This window comes from Hypanus sabinus, chromosome 2, assembly GCF_030144855.1.
Source record: "Hypanus sabinus isolate sHypSab1 chromosome 2, sHypSab1.hap1, whole genome shotgun sequence".
Classification (NCBI taxonomy): Eukaryota; Metazoa; Chordata; class Chondrichthyes; order Myliobatiformes; family Dasyatidae; genus Hypanus; species Hypanus sabinus.
In genome coordinates, this window is record NC_082707.1 from 86,973,695 (window position 1) to 86,986,345 (window position 12,651).

The window sequence follows — 12,651 nt, forward strand, 5'->3', positions numbered from 1 at the left end:
GTTATGCAAATATTACTGTCTACAAAACTCTACTTACATGTGCAACATCTTGTTAGACTTCTGAGACATCTTTAGCCACATTTGTAATGGTTTGTACTTATCACCATTTCTTTGAGAGTCCGTGGCAAAGCTACGGACACACATCCAAAGTGTCATGTGCAAAAATTGTGTTCGCACACAGCATGCAGTGCTACCCCTCCATTCTTTAAACCCACTCACAATGTGAGCCGAATAAGGATTGTACAATGTGCCTCATCTTTCCCTGGAATCTTAGTGAGATGTATTGAGGATGTTTTTCTCTTCAACTACCAGTAACCTGTAGTTGAAAACAGTAAGACAGATCCCAGTGCATATACTAAGGCTAAATTCATGTTGATTGCATTTTTAACAAGAGGTATGTATGTGTGTGTGTGTGTAAAATGAGAGTTTATTTTTTGTATGAGATATCCAATTTAGACATGTCATAATTTAGAAATTATATCTTCACCATACTTTGAAAGTACTATCCTATCAGTACTATTAGTTTAGTCCTAATTCCTCCACTTTTGTCACCAGTTTGGATTCCTGTAGAAGAAGCTACTCTGATTTACCGTAGAAGAATCTCGTCGCCAATCACTATGAGAGACTTTACTCTGTTATGGAACAGAAATATGCTTTGGTTTCCTCCCACAATCCAATGACCTACCAGTTAGTAGGTTAATTGGTCATTGTAAATTGTCCAGTGATTATGCTAAGGTTAAATAGGTGGGTTGTTGGATGGTGTGGGTCGTTGGGCCGGCAGGGCCTGTTCTGTGCTGTAGCTCTAAATAAATAAATAAATAAATAAAGACACAGACCTTGGTATACGGTTAACCTTTCATCACGTGATCATGGGAAGCTGTTGTCTTACGACTCCGATAATGTCAGGTCACATCTTAGATTTATACCGTGAATTTTGGGCAATAGCACACAGCTAACCATTCCTGGTCAGCGATTTCCAAAGCATTTGTTAGGTATTAGCAAGTTTACTAATATTCCATGCAATGCACAAAATCGTAGATTTATGTGTACAGTTAGTTCCTCTATTTCTTCATTCCTGATGAAGGGTCTCGGCCCGAAACGTTGGCTACTCTTTTCTCACGGATGCTGCCTGGCCTGCAGAGTTCTTCCAGCAATGTGTACGTAGTTCCTCAATTAGCTACTTGCTAGACAATCTCGGAAAAAGGTTAACAATACCTTATTGCTGGCATGATCTATGTCTGGTTACTGTTAGCTCGCACAAGCAGGGCAGTGTCTGCCTCTTATCCCGTCACCCTCATGAACCAGGTCTTGAGCAATATCTAGCTAGTCAAACTCGACAACATTTAATTCCAAAATTCATTTTAACTTTATGATTTTCTTCCACAATTCCTTCTCCAGTAAAATTAGCCATATCTTGTCATAGCTCTAATTGTCCTGCAGCTCGTTCTGTGGTTTCCCCACCATATGTGTGCCAAAGGGTCTACCAGTACTGTTACTTCTGTAATTTTTTAATCTTTGAAGAACATTCTGTGGAAATGTTAACACTGTGACCATATGCTCAAAATTGCTTAGCACGTAACCTTTATTATATAAACTGGGACTGGGTTAAGGGGTTGGGAGTACAAAAACCTCTCCTGTAAAAATGTTTTTGTATGATATTTTGTAGCTAATCTGAAGAATGATTACAGACTTCTTTGTAAGGATGGTACCAGAAAGAGCATTGATGAGTACAAGAAGTGTAACTGGGCAAGAGTCCCTGCCCATGCAGTAGTGGTGAGAAGTCGTTCAACTGATAATATCAAGAATGAGAAGATCTGGGATTTCCTCTCAAGAGCTCAGGTACATGAAATGCAGTGTTACTTCACAGATGTGAACATTTGTAGTGATTTAACCCCAAGACCTTACAGGCAGAGGCTGCAGCTTCCAAATGGGGTCTATCTAACACACAACATCAGATATGCATGCACCAGTTAAGGCCTGTGCTACGAAAAGCCTTTTGTTAGATGCTTTGGTGCTGTCATGACACCAGTGTGTGATTGTACCCCTGCATTCCTTTTAATTTGCAGTGTCAATACTCAGGTCTGTTATGTTTTGTAATTTCAAAAAATTAAACCAATTCAAAGAAGACACAGAGTTCAAAAATATGTGAATAACTTCGAGTTTGCTTTTAGTGAGATGTGCACGAATCAACTGGTAGCATGACCAATTAATGAATTTTTACATACTGTATAAACCACAATTAATTATTTAAACAAGAATGCTTAATCAGCCAACATATATATATAAGATCACTCAAATATCATTGAAATATTCAATACACAGCACTCTTCCCTGCTTAGCTATAAACTCCAGCTCAATAGAGACTGTATCTCAATAATATACACAGTTTAATATACAACTACTATATAATGACATCCACAGCATAGTAAATTTAAATTGTCGCATTCAGGTTTAAAGAGTTAAGCACTATGGAGGTTTTCTTATTCTTGCGGTATAATGTCTTTCCTGACAAGGAGATCATTCTGTTTCTCTGGTGAGTCTTGTGGCTGTGAAACAATCTTAGGTTCTGTGGTGGTTGTAGAGTTGACTCTGAGACTTCAGGAACTGGTTCTGTCAGCTCTGGGCACCTTTCTTCTCCTTTTCTCTCACGGGATCTGCATTGATTAGTTTCTTTTTCTTTCTCATGTTCCTTCTCTCTTTCACACCATTCTTCTTCTGGTTCACATTCTTTCTCTCCATCTCTTCTCTCCTTTTTCTTCTTCTAGTCTGTGCATCTTAATCTTGGGAAGGTCCATTTAGTTCTCTGGAGTATTCTCTTATTAATCCTTCTATTGTTCAATAGGCACTGTTTGATCTCTCCTCTTGGCTTCCACATCCACAACATCATCTGATGAATCCTCTGTCCTCGTATCTCCGTTGATTCCTTTCCTACTGACCTTCCATTCATCCAGCTGGACTTTGATCTTTGCACCTATTTTTACAAGCAGCTTTTTGTCTTTCACTTGAAGTTCACGCAATAACAGTGCATGTAGAGTAGATTCTGGTCCTTTATACTCACAAAAGCCCAATGTTTGCAACTTTACTGAAGCTCCTTGAACTCTCTCCCAGCTTAAAACCAAGCCACATTTCACAAGTAGTTTCCTGATTAACATATCAGAAGCTTTCTCAGATATGTTGATTACAAAAGTAGTCAGATCACTACTTTTGTCACATTCACACTTCCTCTGAGCAGCATGGTCCTTATGGTTCAATATGCTTTCTAACCAGGGGCACAGAAGTTGGCTCCAACACCTGCTTGTTCTGTTGGGCAATGACTTGTGGTGTACAGCATCGAGACAGTTGTGATGTCGTCGAGTATCGTTGTCAGTTCACCAGATCCTGGTTACCATGCTTCTTAACACACCATAAACCCAGTAACTATCCTCCCTTTTAAATTTGAAAATTTATTACACCATTCTGAAAAAGAAGAGAATTGGAGATGTGTTGGGGTATCAGTTGGAACAACATCCAATAGTACAGTTTGCACTACTGAAGTGTTACTGACTTGAGCGATCTGTGTTAACAGAGTTTTCCTGAAAGTGATCCTTTTAGTATAAAAGGTAACAGCTCAGAATTTATATAAACAGCACTGAGTTTCTAAATATTTTGTTTTATAGGCAAAATATGGGCAAAATAGTACTGCAGATTTTAAGCTCTTCCAGTCAACAAAATATCTTCAAAAGAATCTGATGTTTAAAGATTCAGCAGAAAAGCTTGTTCGCCTCCCTGAAGGAATGGACTACCTACATTATCTCGGCCCGAATTATGTATCAGCTCTAAAGGCCATGAGGAGAGGTAGGATAAGATCTGTTGAGAAGTTAAAGTACTTTGGTCGAGACCCTTCATTTGACTGGAAAGAAGGAGGCGATGTAGACAGTCTGAGAAGGCTGGGGGGGGGGGTGCAGACAGTATAAGAAGGCGGGGGGATAGTCTAAGAAGGCCCATTTCTCTCTGTTTTATCTGCCTGACCTGCTGAATTCCTCCAGTGCTTTGTATGCTGCAGTGGATGCCGATTGTCTGGTGAATGAAGTTAGGTCATACCTTGGCAACATGCAGTAAACAAAATACAAGTAGAAGAATAATGCATATGTTTATTGAATGATTGAAAGGAAATCCACTTGTAATCTAATTCTGTAATGCAAGTAATGATTAAAAGTTACTACTAGCTGAATCCACTAGATTAGGGATCACGTCTGGGTATCTGTGAAGCCCCTTTAACTAATTACTATAGAATGTGCTATAGAATACCATCTCCTCTCATTACATCTCTCTGAAAGATTATACTGGAAACAATTTATCCAACAGCCTCATAATTTCTTAATATAAGCCTTGAAGGGGTTTATCCTTGGGGTGATTTCAGGGTATTCAGTGGGTAAGATGATTTTCATTCCAATGGTTAAAGATGAGGGACTCTGATTTTTGACACACCCAGTCCACTGTGCTAATGTCATTTTACTGTCTGCATCGTCACCTGTTCACTTTCTGTAGTGAGGGGATCTTCTACACTGTAACTAGTTTTACAATGGCCTTTACCACTGGGGTCTTTGGGAGGAAATGTAGTTCTTGTTGCTTTGTTATGTCTTTTGATGATTGAACTCCTGAGTTTGTTAACTTGCATCCTCAGAACATGGAATAATACAGCACAGAAAAAGGCCCTTAGACCACAATGTCTGTATTGCACGCAATGCCAGATTAAACAAAAGCTCTTCTGCCTGCAAATGAACCATAAGACCATAAGACACAGGAGCAGAATGAGACCATCTGGCCCATCGAGTCTGCACCGCCATTCAATCATGGCTGATCTTTTTTTTCTATCTCCTCCTCAACCCCAGTTTCTGGCCTTCTCCCTGTAACCTTTGATATCACACCATTTCCTGCATATTAATGTATCTGTCTAAATGCCTCTATCGTATTTGCTGCTACCATTGTCCCTGGTGGCCATTCCAGGCACTCACCACACTCCATGTAAAAAAAAAACAAATATGCATCTCCTTTAAGCTTTGCCTATTTCAGCTTAAATGAATGTCTTCTGGTGTTTGAGATTTCTACCCTGGGGAGAAAATGTCTATCCAATCTATGCCCTTCATTATTTTATAAACATCTATCAGCTCTCTACTCAGCCTGTGATGCCTCAGAGAAAACAACCCAAGTTTGTCCAATCTCTCCTTATGGTTCAGGTAGCATCTGTATCCTTTCCAAAGTTTCAGCATCCTTCCTGTAGTGAAGCAACCAGGATTGCAAATAGTACCATAATTCCAGTCTAACTAATGTTTTATTAGATCCAGTATATCTTCTTGACTCCTATTCAATGCCCAACTGTGAATGTACGAATGCCATATGCATTCTTTACCATTCTATCTAACAGTGTCCCCACTTTCATGGAGCTATTGACTTGGGACGGAAGATCTCTGTATACGTCAATTCTGTTAGATATCCTGGCATTGTATAATTTCCACTTTCTCATTACCTTACACTTCCCCAGATTAAACTCCATTTTTTTAACTTACATCTGAAATGTACATATATTTCCCTGTACCATTTGACAACCTATTATTACTGTCCAAGTTCCAACAATCTTTGTGTCACCTACAAAGTTACCAACACCAATCTTGAGGTCTTCCGTTTCTCAAGGTTTACCATGGATGTTGCATCCTAGCTGTCTACTTTGTGGCAGTCAGTTGATACGCAAGCCAAGGCAGTACCATATGGAGTGCAAACTTTTGCCCAAGAGCAGGCTCCCCCTCTCTATGCAGCTGATGAATCCAAAATAATGGCAGAGACCGATGCAGTTTGGTACCATCGCAGGAGTTGCCAGTCACTGTTGAACTCAATTGGATTGCTTTAGCGACTCCAGCTCCAGATTTTTCCTTGGGGTTGACTCCCAAAGGCTTCCCCATGAGTGGGTATAGCAGCAAGGGAGTGGAGGTTCAAAATCAAAGCTTTCCTACTCCTAGATGAGCTGCCAACCATGGTCGATGAACCCCATGCTAAGCAACTGGTTTTAAAGCACCTGTAACCCGCGTTTGCCCCTTCTCCTGTCAGTAGAAATGGTTCCACCAGGCTTAGTAGCTAAGCCACACATGAAGGCCAGAAGCTGGACTTGGTTGTCAGAGGCTACTTGAGATGCTCACCATTGGGTGAGTAGTGGGACCTTATCCCCACTACCTCCCCTCCCCACCCCAGTACCAGAGGCCCCAGCATTAATACCTCATTTTTTCATTTTCAAACTTTTTTTATTGATTTTGAAACAAAAAAATGAATAGATACAAATCAGAGGAGAAGTTATATCAGATAAAAATGTACAAACAACAAAAGGGATATATACTGTCAAAGTCATATAAATATAATATTAAGCTATTGTGTATAAACAAAGGACCACAACTCCTCTGGGCAATTCATACAAAAAAAGACTGGAAATTTTTATAATAAAGAGAGAAAAAAACCCACTAAACTAACCTAAAGCAAAAAAAAAGAGACTGGGCAGTCCATTTGAGGATAAAATTAGAAAAGAAAAAAAATCCTTCTGGTTGGTTCTGAACCTTCGTGGATAATGAGGAAAAAAAAGAGAAAAAAAATTAAAAAAATTTTTACCTAAAAAAATAAAAAAAGAGAAAAAAATTAAATCATATGAAAATATCGAATAAAAGGTCACCAGGCTTGCTCAAAGTTAAAAGATGTGTCAAACGTCCGGCTTCTAATTTTCTCCAAACTTAAACAGGACATAATGGAGGAGAGCCAATGAAAAATGATAGGTGGATTAGAATCTTTCCAGTGTAACGAGATAGCTCTCCCGGCCAGTAAAGTTGAAAAGGCTATCACATGTTGAGCGGAAGCAGGAATACTTCCTGTTTCCTCTGGAATAATCCCAAAGATCGCCATAAGTGAATTAGGTTGTAAGTCTACACCTATGACTTTTGATAACGTTCTAAAAACATCCCTCCAAAAATTATTTAACTTTGCACAGGACCAAGACTTATGAATTAGAGTAGCCACCTCAGCATTGTATCTGTCACAGGTGGGGCTTATATTAGAAAAAATATGCGCTAGTTTATCTTTTGACATATGTGCCCTGTGTACTATCTTAAACTGAATTAGGGAGTGATGTGCACAGATGGATGAATTATTAACTAAATAATAAATTTTACTCCATTGATCATCTGAAAGTAAATGCTGAAGTTCCATTTCCCAAGCACGTTTAACCTTGTCATTGGGCATCATACGTGCATTCATTAACTGTTTATATATAATGGCTATCAATCGTTTTTGAAATGGTTTAAGCTGAAAAATAGCATGTATCATATTTGGTCAATGAACAAATGGATAATTTGGTAAAAAAATCACGTAAAAAATTCCTAACTTGTAAGTATCTAAAAAAATGTGCATTAGATATATTATATTTATCCACTAACTACAAAAAAGACATTAAATAGTTCTCTAAAAACAAATCTAAAAAAGTTTTTATTCCCTTGGTTTTCCATATTAAAAAAGCCTTACCCAGAGTTGATGGTTTAAAGAAAAAGTTAAAATGGATATTACTAGGGAGTGCAAAGTTATTTAATTCAAAAAATCTACGAAACTGAAACCAAATTTTTAAAGTATGTTTAACAATAGGACTAAGAGCTTTTTGGATTCACGGTGTAGATAACCAGGACAATCCTTCATGGCTACATTTGGAGGAGAATTCAGTAAGGGGGTTTTCTTTAGCTTCTTTATTGGGAGCTCCTCTTCCTTTTTGGTTCTCCAGGATAGGTAGCATTAATACCTGTCTGTTCATATAGGGATAGAATGATTAAAATGTAGCTGCATTATAGTTTACTGAAAAAGATTAACGGCCTTATCAATTGTTTGCATTACAGAGACCAGTGTTTCAGACGGTGTCAAATTACGCTGGTGTACCATTGGCGAAGCAGAGAAAAGTAAATGTGATAACTGGGCTACAGCAGTTGACTGTGTGTCAGGTGATAATGCTGAGGACTGCATCAAACAAATCATGGTAATACAGCAAAGTTTTACAAAGCACTTGTAACATTTGTTTAAATGACCAATTAGAATTATAGAGCTATACATCACAGAAGCAGGTCCAATCTAGTCCAAATTGCCCACATTTGGCTCATATCCTTCTAAACTTTTCTTATTCATGTACTGTCCAACTGTCTTTTGAAAGTTGTTAGTTTACCTGTCCCAATTATTTTCTCTGGCAACACATTCCATATATATTCCACCCTCTGTGTAAAAACATTTGCCCTGATGTTCCTACTAAATCTTCACTCCTCCCACCTTAAGCCTCTAGTTCTTGATTCCCCAACCCTGGGGAAGGAGATTGTGCATTGTCGCTATTTATGCCCCACATGATTTTATACAGTTCTGTACAATCAGCTCAATCTCCTATGCTCCAAGGAAAAAAAATTCTAGCAAGTCCTCAGTCCACCTAAATCAGAACATTTTTCCATTTTCCCTGTGTTCTCCAGAAGTGCAGAACAAATTTACCTCCTCATTGCCCCATTAAGACAGTTCCAAGTTAATCATCAGAGTATAAATGGAGCAGCTGAATCTCTATTTAAAACAATAACAATTTATTGATTATTTTTTCTAGAATTGCAAGGTTTTAATGATTAGTAAAGGTTGGACAATTGCTCTATTCTGTGGAACCTGTTGGATTCTGAAAAGTTCTGATGGAATTCTGTAGAGGCTCCACTAATCTGTTAAGCATTAATATCCATAAGTTCCAGAACGTAATGTTTAATACTGTAAATGTTTCTATTTCTTTCTCCCTTCTTTGTTTGCCTAACTTCCACTATCTATGCTTAATGTTTGAACTATTAACAATCATATTTTATTTGAGGAATCCAAAAAGGGAAAACAAATCAAATGAAAAATCAGAACTTGGAAAATACTTGAAGCATGTGTGAAGAGCCTTAGGCAGACTTTTGCTGGCTTCTTAACAGTACTCCCAATAGGCCACAGTATGGCAGACCAATCTCCAACACTAACTTCCTTCTATGAGTTAAGTTCGTTTACAAGATCTTTGCCAAAGATACGCACACTCTCAATAGGAGATATAGTAAAGTGCACAGCTCATAATCATTCAGTTTGCATCTTTCAAGACTCATAAGAAACTTCTTGCTCATTTTACATAACTACCAAGGAGAATGATCAGATTATTATACCTAAACACAGCATAGTCTATCTAAAGAAATAGTATATCTCTCACTAGAATGTATTAATTACCCAAACAATAGAAATAAATATGCTGTAGAAATTTGAGGTAAATTATGCAAATTAGCCACAAGTCAAGGGGCAACATAAAATTAACATTTGAAATTAATGGAATTTATTTACAAAGTTTACAGCAAACAATCAATGCATTTTGGAAGTTAAAAAAACAGGAACAATCCAATTAGAGTAGTGTTCCAACTGCAGGAAAAGAGCAGGCAAAGAACGGCACAACGTCTTTGTGTGATCTCAGTGTAGATACAGAAGTTTAGAATTTAATTTCCTTATTGGGTGGGGTAAGTGCTTGGGAAAGGTTTAAAATTCTGTTTGTTAACTGAGCTCAGGCAACACCATCCCCAGAATGGCATCTTTCTTTACTCCACCTTGAAGATGATATTTCTCCCTACAGTTAAAGCATTGGATTAGTAGTGCTGCCCTTTGTGATATCCCTGATTCAAGTCTTATCTTTTAAGTTTTCTTGACATAGCTGGTTGCATGGCTTAAATTTTCATATAGCCTCTGTAAAAAAAATGTTCACAGGGTTTCCTTTCTTCACAGGACTTCAAATTCCTTCAAAATGATCTCTCATGAATTCCATTGGTTTAATCTTTCCATATTACTTCCCACTTTTGGAGTTTCTTGATTTGCTCCTTTAACAGAAATTTTAAAGACTAATGCATCAACTTCGTCACCTACAGTTTCTAAGGCAAACCTTTAGTTCTTTCTGAAAATACATGCATGCTTGCAGTCTATCACCCTGATGCAACTTCAATTTCCCAGCAGGATTGTACCCTTCATTTTTCTATCATCCAATTGTCTGTCTAGGAGTCTCTTAAATGTTGTAATGTATCCATCTCTGTCATCACCTCTAGCATTGCATTCCTCACACTTACCACTCTCCATTTAAAAATTCTGCATCTGACAGAAAAAAAATCAAATGTGTGTTGTTCTTTTAACATCCTTACCATTCCAGCCCCATAATCTGTATTCTCGTTTTAAAATTTTAATGAAGTACAGTACCTCTTCCAATCTGATACCAGTTTTAGTTACGGTACAGATAAGATCTCCTAGACAATATCTAACCTTAACGTGTTCAATTATTTTTTGTATCTTACATTAAAGTCATGTGCTCCTGAACAATCTCCTCTTTGGAGAGCTTATAGAAGTTCCAAAAACTGATAGCTGAAATCAGCTGGCCACTTGGCAAACCCAGAGAAGCTGTTATTGGTGGTCAGTGACATAGCATTAATGCATGAGGGACATAGCTGGACTTTCTCAGTACTGTCTATAATGAATGATTGGCTTTATGTACCAAGTACAGATATGGAAGTTTATGGTCTGGGAGGGAAGGGGAGGAGGGTGGTGTTGGGATGGAGGTGGGAGGTAGTGTTTAGAGAGAGGGAGAGATAGGTAGAGTGAAATAAGAGAAAGGCAGCAAGTAAAGGAGAGAGAAGAAAGACCTGCAGACAAACTAAGTATCACTTTGGTTGCAGTTTGGCAATGCTGATGCAGTGACCCTTGATGGTGGCCAGATTTACCTTGCAGAAAAGTGCGGTCTTGTTGCAGTTATGGCAGAGTACTACGACAAAAGTAAGTTTTCTGCATGAAATTTTAAATCATTAACTTCTCCCGGGCTCAAATAACTTGTGGCTTGATTTGATGCCTTGTGTGGAGGATCTCTAATCCTCAGTTTACACAATCCAAGCTCATTCTCTTTGAAAACCTAGTTTCAAAAAGGAGAAGCTTTTACAAGGATGATTACTGCTTTGGAAGAATAAGCTTCGTGAAAGGATTTTCATGTGTCACGTTATTGTGAGCCTAGGCATAGTTGTCTAAACCTTCTATAGGGGCCTCCACCTGCTAAGCAACTACATTCCCTTATTGTCTGTTGTTGATTGGGTGCTGTAAATGTTACATATTCGTTCTTCATAGAATTGGCACGAAGTTATGTTAGTTCTCCTACAGCCTACTGTATGTACAAAGAAAAATATTTAATGCTTTGAGTCTCAGACTCTTCTTCATAACCGGCAAATGTATATATGAACATTTATGTGTTACAGGCCATTATTTGTCAATCATTTAAAATTACACTACTTCCTTCCTTCTAACAGAAAATCATGCCCCATGCAGTAAACCAGCAACTGCAGGAAATCCACGTAAGTATTAAATATTTACTTCCCTGGCACTTTTCATTCATTTTCTTAGAGACTGGGTTTGGTCAGTGTTGAAAAAAATGCTACTTTGCCATTAGTATCTACAGATTTAGAGCAGGACAGTGTTACTGAGGAATATGATCAGTAATGATCGTATTGAATGAGAGAGCAGGCATCAGGGATCAGGTATCATCCCTGATGAAGATGGCAGAGTTAGTCATCAAAATGTCAGTTTAGTCGATAACTGTACCTGGCTGGAGCCTGAGAAGTGTTTATTCGTTATTGTACCTTATGTCCAAGTTTCATTGCTACCTTAAAGTCTCACACTTACCTTTGACCCGATTAGTGCGGCCTTACATACTGCACGAACAACCCTCTGTATAGAATCCCTGGTCTTACTCACAGTCCTCTGAAGACCAAGACCCAACTTCTTGACCTACCAATACACTAGACCTCATCCATCTTGAGCATCCTTTCATCCTCTCAGCCAATGAAGCTCCAGGTTTGTACTGGGGTGGATTCCAAGTCTTGCTGATACAAACCTGATTACCATCTGCAATTCACAATTACTCTATCTTTACGAACTCAGCATAAACATTGACCATTCCCTTACCCCACGAACACCCAACTCTTGACCCTGGTATACACATTGATCTAAACCCATCACCTTCCTCCCCAAACCTCAGTACAGTCATAGGTCATTCCTACTGCACCCTTCTCTGCTGCCCTCAGAACAGACACCAGTCAAATTGCTACCTTCCACTTGTCTAAATTCTTCCAAACATGTTCTTGGTCCAAACCTGCCTTGGGTGGTTTCAAGTCCAGCAGCAAAAGGTGGAGGGTTGGATTTAGAGCTAGTACCCCATTCCATAAATATTCAGTGCTGCAGAAACACCAACAGAAGCTCTAAAGACCTTGAGAGAGAAAGGATACACCAAGAAGATGGGCTGCACCTGGAGACAAGGTGAATGACTGGGACAGGATTGAAGACTCTAGTGATCTCCTGTTGGTGGCCTTTGCCCCAGGAAGGGGTGATGGATTTTAGAAGAAGGCGCTCTTGGTACAAACCAATGCACTCATGTTCTGAAAATATGCAAATGAAATCTGCAATATCATGCTCACAATTGAATTAGATGCACTATATTTCATATATATATATATATACCACACAAGTTAACACCACAGAAGAAAATTGTCCAGCACATCAACACCCGTTTTGTTCTTTGCTGGAACAATCCAAATCTAA

The 12,651-nt window shown here is 38.6% G+C and overlaps 1 protein-coding gene across 7 annotated transcripts in view; it reads left to right on the top strand.

The window, feature by feature from the left end:
* Window positions 1-12,651, top strand: part of LOC132380767 (serotransferrin-1-like) — a 112,494-nt gene that overhangs the window by 81,200 nt on the left and 18,643 nt on the right. For all 7 annotated transcript variants that reach the window (XM_059949780.1, XM_059949770.1, XM_059949775.1 and 4 more), the window contains 5 exons: window positions 1,667-1,839; window positions 3,657-3,834; window positions 7,896-8,032; window positions 10,746-10,842; window positions 11,364-11,408. In XM_059949780.1, coding sequence (XP_059805763.1) covers window positions 1,667-1,839; window positions 3,657-3,834; window positions 7,896-8,032; window positions 10,746-10,842; window positions 11,364-11,408 — 630 coding nt within the window. The remainder of the gene's footprint in view (window positions 1-1,666; window positions 1,840-3,656; window positions 3,835-7,895; window positions 8,033-10,745; window positions 10,843-11,363; window positions 11,409-12,651) is intronic.